We start from the raw sequence: 11,506 nt of genomic DNA, 5'->3' as shown, positions 1-11,506 counted from the left end.
AACTGGAAGGCGCCACAATCCAAAGATTGATAAGCCTATGAACGCCACAAGGATTAACACCCTTGATAAGTTCTGAGATTCTCAAAAGAACCCTAGAGAAGCTAGTCTCTCACCAAAAAAAAGGTTATCTTTTTATTCTGAATTTTCCTTCAAAAGCTATGGTGTTCCCTTATATAGTGGGCAACATCCATATTGAGTTTAACCTAAAAGTGCTTACACATAAAAGAAAATAGACAACCCAATAAGCCTTATTACAAAAGTTTAACTGAATATAAGAAAAATAAAATTAAGTGCAAAATTTGGGCCAAGTAAAAATAAAGCCTTCATGCATATCCATTGAGGCTTATTCTTCAAAGTCTTCAATTTGAATTAAGTGTATCATTTTGGGCTCTTCTTCCTTTAGACTTGGGCTTGTCTCAAGTAAAGTGGTCACCAAGAGATTTAGAGCCTCTTTAGCCTTTTTAGCTTTTGCTCTTGTCATTAGACCTCCAAGACCTTGTATGTCCTCCAAGTTTGTTGTCTTGGTCATGCCACCTCCTATGTCCTCATCATTTACTTGTATAGGCAATTCCATAGGAAGGTAGTGTAGTAGACTTGTCATTACTATGTTAGGAGGTGAGCTTTACGTGCAGAAATTAACCCTTCTAGTGTTAAGTGCATGCATTGTTATGTGAGTTTTGTTGTTCTTTCTCATTGATGTTGGGTTGATTTTTTTATGTAGCTAACTAGCTATCAATTTGAAGCATTGGAAAAAGCAATCCGTGAAAATACCATAGTGTACTTAGGGACTGGTTTAGGGAAGACTTTGATAGCCATCGTGCTTCTTCGCAGCTATGCTTATCATCTGCGAAAGCCTTCTCATTTCATTGCAGTGTTCTTTAAGCATAAGGTTTGGTATAGTTTAGAATCTTATTGATATGTTTTTTAGTCTCACGCTCACCTGCTTAAATGATTTGACTTCAATCTTTAAGCATATAACCTTGAAACAGAATGACCTGTATTGGCTCTCAAGAGTATATAAAATTAAAGCCCACAAATCCTAAAATTAAAGACCTCTATTTTCCAAAATGTTGAACTATGTAGTATTGACTCACATGTAAGCATAGGAAAATGCTTCACCTACATACTACAAAAGGATTCAATGTTCTGACATAGTCCCTTTTTTTATTAGGAATATGATTAACATTCATCAATAATTCAATGCTCCTGCTTGGTCTCATTACCCTTGAGCTTAGCTTGCTGCTCATTATCCCCTACAAAAGTATAAACTCTTTGTTGCATCCTGTGTTCCCCATGATACATGATGCATCACTATAGAAATACATGTCCTTAGTAGACCCGATGGGGTGGACAAGTTCTGCATAACAAATATATCATAATTTAAAATGGGGAGTGTATACCTCACATATGACTGTTGTATTAGGATACATATAAACAATCTTAATCTTAGCGCACCAACCGCTTATATACAAAATGATAAAAGTAGCCTTTTGTAGGCCATGAACATACAAGAGAGAAAAAAATTAAATTTTTATGCGGAAGAAGCAACCTTTGCCCACTCTCAATCATGTTCAACCCATGAATCATGCAATAGACATGTTAGGGTTTAAAGTTGATACCTTTATTCGGATAATTATTCATGATCAAATGCGTTCTTGATCAATTCTGAACAGACTTGAAGAACACAAGTCCTCCGATGGAAATCCACACCACCTTGTTGTCTTGTAAGAGAAGAACACTTCTTCGAATGCCCAATATCCTTCAATGGAGGTTGCTAGACTCAAGAGAAGAATAGAGATTAGGTGGTGCCTTTGGTTACTCCAAGAGAGAGATAGCTGCCACACTGATGTGTGTGTTGGCTAAGGTTTCAGTGGAGAAAATTAGAGAAGAAGAAGAGATACAAAACTAAAGAAGAAGAGGGGCTATATATAGATGTGGCGACTCATTAACCCAGTGTTGTTAAACCTGGACCGACCCGGCCGGGTCGACCCGAGTCCTGATGACCCGGTTGGGTGACCGGTTTGGGTGAACTATTGGACCGGACATGCAATTAGCCCCCAGTGACCCGCCGGTTTTTTAACGGGTCCCGTTGACCCTTCGGGTTCTATGAACCGGTCCGGGTCAAAGTAAAAAAAAAAACTTAAAAAATCACACAAAAATAACTGTGTCCCTAAATAATCCCTAAAGTTTACGAAAGCCCTAAAGGCTAAACGGCTAAACCGTGCAAAATTCGTAGTCTTCTTCGTCGCAATCGCGTCGCTCCTGGTGGTGTTCTTCGTCGCCGCCGCGTTGCTCTAGGTGAGTTTGAGTCTCCCTCTTTCCCTTTCATGGTTTACCTTTCTTTAAAATAGCTTCTTGCAAATAATGGGTCTAACCATTCTTGAAAATAACAGAGCACCGAAGCTTTTATAGCACCAAGCTTTCATCACTGCTCTCACGCCAAACCTCCATTTTGGTTCTTCAGGTTCTCTTTCTTTTGTTTCTTTCATTTTTTTCCCCAGATTTGTAATATCTCACGGTTAGATAGCAGGGATGCATCTACTACAGTTCCTTTTGATAAATTTTTAAAATTTAAGGGCATTAAAATTTTTAACTTCAAATGAGTTTTATTGCCACGTTACTTGTAGATTTTGCATTTCTTTATTTTGTTAATATTCAGATTTTAATTCCTATTATTCCAAATAATGGTCTAACCAAATAATGCCTACATGACTTATTACAACCTTCAGTTGCCATGTTTTGTAAATTTTTTTGTATTTGTCGAGGGAAGGTATGCCTTGATCATGGCTATTGAGAAACAACCTTGAATTGGTCTATTATTGCATTCATTAAGCATGCCATATAGTTCTATTGCTATTAGTTATGTATGTATGTTAATCAAATGCATGTATTGTGTACAGGTTAGTCTAAAACGTGAATACTTGGATCAATAATATCAGACGCAAGAGGGGTTGTTCAAGACTTCAAGGTTATATTGGTTTCACTTGACATAAAAGTTGTACACTTCTATGCAGTATATGTACTCATTTATATGAAATGTTTTCTGCTAATGTTTAGATTCCTCCTATGATAATTTTACCTGAGTTTCCTTATGTAATGTGTCAAAATAAAAAAACACAGGGTTTCCAAGCAAGTAGAGATGACTTGTGCCAATTGCTAAGGGGTACTCCTAATTTATCTAAATTTATTATTTTCTTTTGACAAGGGTGTTTACTTTATACCCTTTCAAAAATTGCTTGAGTTCTATTATGAAATATTAAGATTAAGATTGAGTTTTTCCAACTACTTGAGTCTTAGTCAAATGAAAATTGATAACAGAACAACAAATCAAATGGGTAGAAGAAAAATGGGATAACCTGTAATTAAAAAAAAAAAAAAAAAAAAAACATGCCATTCTATTGATTCTTTTCCGGGGGGGTGGGTGTTAACTGGGGAAATTTTATTTTATGGCCATTGTGCTTTTTATGTGTTTTAAAGATTTCTCAGGTTAATACTTGATAACAAAAGTCAAATTCATATTGATTCTTTTGGTTATAATTGCTTGTCTATCTTTTTTTATTGTATGGATACAATATTTGTTTTATCAGCGATCCAATGTCTAATGCATTGTTGGTTGCAGTCCTCTCTTTATTTTGCACAGTTTATTTTCAAATTAGTATTCTTTTGAATTTGATGCAATAATTTTGTTTAATTTTATGCAGTGTTTTTTTAGCCTACATTACTAAGTTGTTGTGATTTGTGAAGATGTCTTCCACTGAACCCGAAAAAACACCATCATCACAAGATGTATCGTCTCAATATTCATCCCAGCCGCATTATAGAGGAAAAGTTGATCCAAGTTGGTCTCATTGTAAGCAGGTTATGGAGCAAGGGAAAGTTGTGAATATGTGTCTTCATTGTAATAAAGATTATATTAGGGGAGGTGGGATAAATCGGTTGAAGTTTTATTTGGCTGGAGAAAAAGGGCAAGTTGAAGCATGTAAGAAAGTTCCAGCTGAGATTCGTGCTCAGATGAAGCAAAATATTGATGAAAGCAAGAAAAAGAAAAGAAAAGTTCAAGAGCAAGATCACGAAGGTGGTGAATATGTTGATGACTTGAGAATAACAAATGACCAAGTGCAACAAATTGCAAATTCATCAAGGAAATCACCTCTTATTTTTGAAAAGGGGAAGAGTATCAATTCCTCAGGTTCTTATTTTATCCCAAGAACAACTCTTGGAGCTCAACCGACTTTAAAAAGAGTGTTACAAAGCAAAGAAGTGATTCGGAAAGCTCACCTTGCTATATCAAAATGGATCGTTCATGCGCGTCTCCCATTTAACGCAGCCAACTCACCTTATTTTCAGGAAATGTTTGATGTTGTATGTAGCTTAGGTGCAGGATTTAAAGCTCCAACATATCATATGCTACGTGGTGATTTGCTAAATAGCCAAGTTGATGAGGTGAAGAAACTTCTTGAGAGCTATAGAGCTGTTTGGAAGCATACTGGATGCACTATTATGGCAGATGGGTGGACTGATCGTTTTAGGCGCACTCTTATTAATTTTTTGGTTTATTGCCCAAAAGGATCATTTTTTGTGAAATCTATTGATGCTTCTCATGCATCTAAAATTGCAGAATTATTATACCAGCTTTTTAAAGAAATAATTCTGTTTGATGGGCCAGACAATGTTGTTCAAATTGTGACTGATAATGCTGCTAACTATGTTGCTGCTGGGAGTGTAACAGCCTGTTGTACACCGGTATTGTTAACATTAATTATGATATTAAGTACAGTTACAAACACAACTTTTATGATATTGTTAACATTAATTGTTAACACTCATTTATAAAAATGCGAATAAACTTTTTCCGTTTATTACGCGAGCATTTAAAACAATAAAAAGCATAATAAATAAAAGCTGTGACCGTAACTGTAAAATCTTTGCGAAATAATTATTTAAACTAATTTTATAACATATATTACTTCTCTCAAGTCACTAAGGGGTTCCCATAAATCCACTTAGCTAAATTCTCACTTTTACGTTTTCTACCTACCCAAACATGGTTCGGTCTTTAATTCTCTGCGGAAAAACCACATTCTACAAGCCTCTCATCTTTTAGTATGTTATTACTTAATTACCTTTTTAGGAAGCTATCACACGAGTTATAAAGCTCTCGTTTGCTCCGGATATCGCCGTTTGAAGTTGGACAAGCAAATCAGCCAGCCAACCCCAAAACAGCTCCAAACATCCTTCACTCAATCAATTATTCTGGAAAATACACTAAACCAATTGCTCTCAAATATTTATAAAAGAAACTAGACACCTCAATCTTCAATTTTACATATTATACATCTAATTTGAATAAGAAACGAAGTGGGAATAATTTTCCCAAACTCAGTCCAGATCAGCTCCATGTGGAGGGACCAACAGGGCAGTCCGTGTTCTCTGCCTTATACAGTCCGACGCCCAACCTAGAAAAATCCCAAATTTTACCACAAGATAGAGGACATCTCAAGCTTCAAAAAGGCATATGGAATGTCCCTATCGGACCTCTGTGGAGAGATATATGCTCTCCCAAATTTCGCCTAAATTATGCCAATTTCTAGAAAATTCGCCAGAGTTTCCTTTGTTTTTACAATAATCCCCAAGTTTACAAAAGTGATCTATGACCTCAAATTGTACCTAATAATCATTGGGTGGCATACACAAGGACCAGCAATGCCTTGGGGCTCTTACAACCCATCACAGTTTATATCAAATAACTAAATTTCCATCACTTTACTTCTATTTTCAAACTTAACATATTTCAATCACCATAATCCATTTGCATGCATTCTTTAAATTATAAAGTATCATTCACATCCTAGAATAGACCATAATTACAAGGTCCAAAGGTAATAATTACAATCCTCCAATTTGCATAATAAAACCATAAAATCTCTAAATACAACATAAATACATAGACCTCAAATGAAACATAATACATATGCAACTAGACTTAGGCAAAAGATGGCATGAACAAATATGGCAAATATCTCATCCTAAATACATATGCAATGTCCATGCCCTAAGTCTAGCCTAGGCCCAACGGCCACCAAAATACAAAATACATATAAATCCTCCAGCTCAGCCTACGGGCGTCTTGCCCGCCACTCCAACTCCACTGCTACCTCCTGAAATAAAGTCCCCAAGACGGGGTGAGATATACGAATATATCTTAGTAACCCAGAGGTTCTGGAGAATACTTTGTCCAATGGCTCACTTTGATGCATATAAATAACATAACATAACATCTGAAAATGGGATAAAGCAAGGAATTTAGTGAAATAGGGGAGCATAGGGATACAAAATACGACGAAGTAGGAATGGTCAATGCCAAAACCACGCAACGTCCAGCCTATTTGCTCGGCATATAAGCCTACGGGTCTCAACCAAGGCGTGTTCTCAGAACATCAAACCAAGGCACCCACCAACCATATCCACTTGAGACTTCCTAGTGTGCTCATATCCGGATCACACGCCACGACCCCAGGTCAATTGGAACTCCCTCTCGGAGACCTATCCAGTGGAAGTCCGTAACGCCCAAAGGCAAACCGTCTACTGGCTAGAGACACAGTAGATCCTATGTACTAACACACATACTATATGCATGAACATGTTATCCTATATTACTTACATACACTTCCTACCATCACCCTCAACGGGCATGGTGGAACACGCAAGGGGATCAAGCCCCAGTACCAAGAGGTTACCTGTATAATCCTCTCCACGTAGCTCCAATGCAATATATTTTCTGAGCTCGTTACACAACAGAAATGCCTACACAGAGGACATTCCCAATTAATTACCATTCACACCACACATGCAAGTTATTAATTCTACAAGCATGGTTCCAAGGTACTCACCACAATCCCACTTGGTTCGGGACCAAGGGCAACCCACCGAGCTTACGGTTCGGGGTTCAAGTCCGCGTACGGCAACCTACATTGATCATATATGGATCATTAATATACGGTAAACCTATAAAAATCCAAAAACGTCAAATTCTTCCCCTCCACCTAGTGAGGTTCGGCCAAAACAATGCAAAAATACCAAATATTTTCCTTTATTTTCTTTTCATTTTTCTTAAGCATCCCAAGGTTACCCCAATGTCATTTTAGGTGCCAATTTGCATCCTACATCATTCAAACATCATTTTGCCAATTAATTTTCTCTAGGTTCAATTATACAATTCCACACTATCCAATATTTTTCCATTGGTTTTCCAACCTTCCAACCATCACACAACCCATCTAATCATCATTTAACAACACAAGACATCAATCATACAATTTTAACAACATCACATCCTTATTTCTTCACAAGGCCGAATTCACCATAGGCACACCCCAAGGGATTTTCAATCCAATTCAACTACTCCACACCTCATAAAATCTTATTATTAACTCATATAACCATTCCACAAATCAATTTCACAATCCTAAAACAATTCAAAATCACAAAGTCATGGACCTCTCATCAAAATTTCCTAAGATATCATAATTTTTCACCAATAAATTTTATTGCATTTATGACTCCCACACATCATTCTAAGACATATTTATCTAATACACAATCTCAATTTGAGCTCTCTAACTCCACGAATCAAGTATACAAGCCCTAGGTTTCCATGAAATTAAATCATCAAATCAATCCATGAAAGGTGTTCAAACTTACCCACAATTAAGTCACAAGACTCCTCCAATTGATCTCCAAGCAATGGCTTGAGCAAACAACTCCAAAATCACACAAATCCTCCAAATTTTCGTGGCTGATTTCTCCTATTTTCTCACAAATGAGAGGGATTCAAGGCTAATGGATGGTATGGTTGAGTCTGGATGGTCGTTTACTTGAAGTTTGATGACAAACTTCGATGAAATCGGAGGCTAGATGATCAAGATTCAAAGCAAGCTTTCCCCCCCTTTTTCTCTTGGTTGTTTCACGGTTTTGAGAGAGAGAAAGAGTGACGAGAGTGATGATGAATAGTAAAGAACATGTGTGTTTAAGTGACTTAAGTGAGGTGGGCCCCACCGCCACCTCACGCGATTTCAAACTAATTTGAATTTCCCGCTTAATCCGCTAAACGTCCGTAAATTCATAACCTATTTAGAAACTCTAATTTTTAACATTAACCATTGTCCTTTAATTACCCTTGATCAGATGAATCCTGAGTTTTTCGATCGTTCGGAGAAAATGCATTTTTAAGCCGTTACGCGCGCCATAGGCACGCTTCCCCAAACTTACTAATTTCCGTCAATTTTCATCAGAAATCATATTTCCTAGTCCTATACACCATTTATAACTTGTCTTCAAAACCTAGAGCTCAAAACTCAATCGGCACATTTTACGGTGCAATCGTACCGCGATATTTTTACCCGGTAAAAACACTATTCATTGAATATTTTGAAACTTGCCTAACCACTCAATTTTTCATTCTGAATCCATTTCCAAGGTTATTTTCATCATTTGAGACCTTCTACTCAATTTTACCTTCCTAGGGTTGCGTGTTTGGCTATTTACCGTTTTACCCTTTCTTGTATTTTAGCCTAATTTCCAGGATTTTCACTAATCCTTTCCTTTAATCCTCATTTAATATATTAATATATAATTTAGAAATGTGAGGTGTTATATTCACCCCTCCTTTTTGAAATTTTGTCTGCAAAATTAAATCATACATGTCCGCTAACTCATGATACAGCCGGAGAATCTCATCCTCCCGTTCCCAAGTTGCCTCCTCAGGTGTACGTCCTTCCCATTGAATCTTTAGCATCAGAACATTTTTACTTCTCAGCCTCTTTTCGCTGCGATCAAGGACCTCAATAGGGCCTATAGGAGTCTTTAAATTCTCTCGAATCTCAATATCATCCGGTATCACCACATGTGATTCATCCGAAATATAACGCCGCAGCTGCGATACATGAAACACATCGTGCAAATTCGACAACTGAGGGGGCAAGGCAAGCTGATAGGCCACTAATCCTATTCTTTTCATTATCTGATACGGCCCAATAAACCGAGGACTCAGCTTCCTCACACCAAATGCACAGCCAACACCCGTAACTGGAGATAACCGCACAAATACATGATCACCTTCTTCAAATTCCAGCGATCTGTATCTATTATCATAGTAACTTTTCTGCCGATTCTACGTCTGTTTAAGTTTCTCTCTGATCATTTCAATTTGTGCTATAGTTTCTTGCACAAAATCCGGCCCAAATCTCTCTTTATCACCTACCTCAGTCCAACAAGTAGGAGTACGACATCTTCGTCCATACAATGCCTCATATGGTGCCATGCCCAGACTGGAATGAAAACTGTTATTATAAGAGAATTCCACCAATGACAAATACCTGTCTCAAGCAGTGCCCTGCTCCAATATGCAAGCTCTCAGCATATCCTCAAGTGTCTATATGGTCCTCTCAGTCTGACCATCAGTCTGCAGATGATACGCAGTGCTCAGCCTGAGCTGAGTGCCAAAAGCCTGCTCTAAGGCTCCCCAAAAACGAGAAGTAAATTTTGGGTCCCGATCACTAGCAATGCTAACCGGTATCCCGTGGAGCCTTACAATCTCCTTTACGTATAACTTTGCTAATTTCTCCATAGAGAAATCCACTCGCACTGGCAGAAAATGTGCAGACTTCGTAAGCCTGTCCACTATAACCCAAATTGAATCGTGACCAGCCTGAGTTCGAGGAAAACCAACAACGAAATCAATAGAGATGCTCTCCCATTTCCACTCTGGTATATCCAATGGCTGAAGTAAACCAGCAAGTTTCTGATGTTCTATTTTTACTTTCTGACAAATTAAACACCTTGATACATACTCAGCAACATCCTTCTTCATCCCAGACCACCAGAACTTAGTTTTCAGATCTTGGTACATTTTTGTGGCTCCTGGGTGGACAACATACCGACCCTTATGGGCCTCAACCATTACCTCCTCTGCTAACTCCTTGGGCACAACAATCCTGTCCTGATACAATAATAACCCCTGTTCATTCAAAGATATCCCACTCTGCCCTTTCAAATACTTGATATTATCGTTCCGTATCTGCGTTTCTTTAATCTTCTCATGTAATTCATTTTCAATCCGTAAGCACTCAAATTCATCCATCCTACCTACAAAGACATCCGTCAATTTCAAATCATAGAATTGTTCAATCACTTCGTTATCCCACAACATTAGCTGGGACACGCTGACAGACTTCCTACTCAAGGCATCCGCTACCACTTTAGCTTTACCCGGATGGTATTTCAACTCAAAATCATAATCTTTTAAGAATTCCACCCATCTCCGTTGTCTCATATTCAACTCTTTCTGATCAAACAAATATTTCAGACTTTTGTAATCACTGAACACAACAAATTTCATCCCATACAGAAAATGCCTCCAGATTTTTAAGGCAAACACGATAGCAACAAGCTCCAAGTCGTGCGTCGGATAATTTTCCTCATGAGACTTCAATTGTCTAGAAGCATAAGCAACCACTCTCCTCTCTTGCATCAACACACACCCCAAACCTTTCTTGGAAGCATCACAGTACAATTCAAACTCACCTTCCAGATCGGGGAGGGTTAGCACAGGAGCAGTAGTCAATTTCTCTTTAAGAGCAAGAAAACATTTCTTTCATTCCTGGGTCCACACAAAAGGAGTATCCTTTCGTGTCAATCGGGTCAACGGTAGAACCATTTCGGAAAACCCCTCTATAAATCTACGATGATACCCAGCAAGACCCAGAAAGCTCCTGATCTCAATCACAGTCTTTGGTCGTTCCCAGTCAATTACTGCATCATTTTTGTTTGGATCCACCACAACACCCCCAGCAGAAATAACATGACCCAGAAATTGCACCTTAGATAACCAGAATTCACATTTAGATGGCTATGCATACAACTTTTTATCCTTTAATATCTGCAACACAGTCCTCAGATGCTTCGTATGCTCCTCTTCAGTTTTAGAATAAATTAAGATATCATCAATGAACACAATTACAAACTGGTCCAGATACAGTTTAAAAATGCGATTCATATAGTCCATGAACACCGTAGGGGCATTAGTAAGCCCAAAAGGAATCACCTGATACTCGTAGTGCCCGTATCTAGAATGAAATGCCGTTTTAGGCACATCCTCTTGCTTAATCCGGATCTGGTGGTATCCGGACCGGAGATCTATCTTAGAAAATACACATGCACCCCTCAACTGATCCAGTAAATCATCAATACGCGGCAATGGGTACCTGTTCTTAACCGTAACCTTATTCAACTACCGGTAGTCAGTACACAATCTCATGCTTCCATCCTTCTTTTTCACAAATATAACCAGTGCTCCCCACGAAGACACACTCGGTCTATAAAATCCTTTGCAGATAACTCTTCAATATGTTTCTTCAACTCAGCCAACTCCAGCGGCGACATCCGGTATGGAGCCAAGGAGATAGGCCCCACACCAGGTAACAATTCAATAGAGAACTCAATCCCACTC

General features: G+C 38.2%; 1 protein-coding gene across 1 annotated transcript; it reads left to right on the top strand.

The window, feature by feature from the left end:
• The first annotated feature begins 3,744 nt into the window (after window positions 1-3,744).
• On the top strand, window positions 3,745-10,983 carry LOC133292503 (uncharacterized). Its single transcript, XM_061490922.1, has 2 exons — window positions 3,745-4,743; window positions 10,948-10,983. Exons 1-2 carry the CDS (start codon window positions 3,745-3,747, stop codon window positions 10,981-10,983), a joined length of 1,035 nt encoding a protein of 344 aa, XP_061346906.1.
• The last annotated feature ends 523 nt before the right edge of the window (window positions 10,984-11,506 follow it).

Source organism: Gastrolobium bilobum, unplaced genomic scaffold, assembly GCF_033153095.1.
Source record: "Gastrolobium bilobum isolate Gb01-03AN ecotype WA unplaced genomic scaffold, APGP_CSIRO_Gbil_v1 utg52900, whole genome shotgun sequence".
Taxonomy (NCBI): Eukaryota; Viridiplantae; Streptophyta; class Magnoliopsida; order Fabales; family Fabaceae; genus Gastrolobium; species Gastrolobium bilobum.
This window is presented reverse-complemented; position numbering and strand designations above follow the sequence as displayed.

Excerpts from the sequence above, each read along its gene's own strand:
- LOC133292503 (XM_061490922.1), top strand. The coding sequence starts at position 3,745 with ATGTCTTCCACTGAACCCGAAAAAACACCATCATCACAAGATGTATCG. Across the intron at positions 4,744-10,947 it reads TAACAGCCTGTTGTACACCG|TCCTCAGATGCTTCGTATGC; the intron begins GTATTGTTAACA and ends TCTGCAACACAG.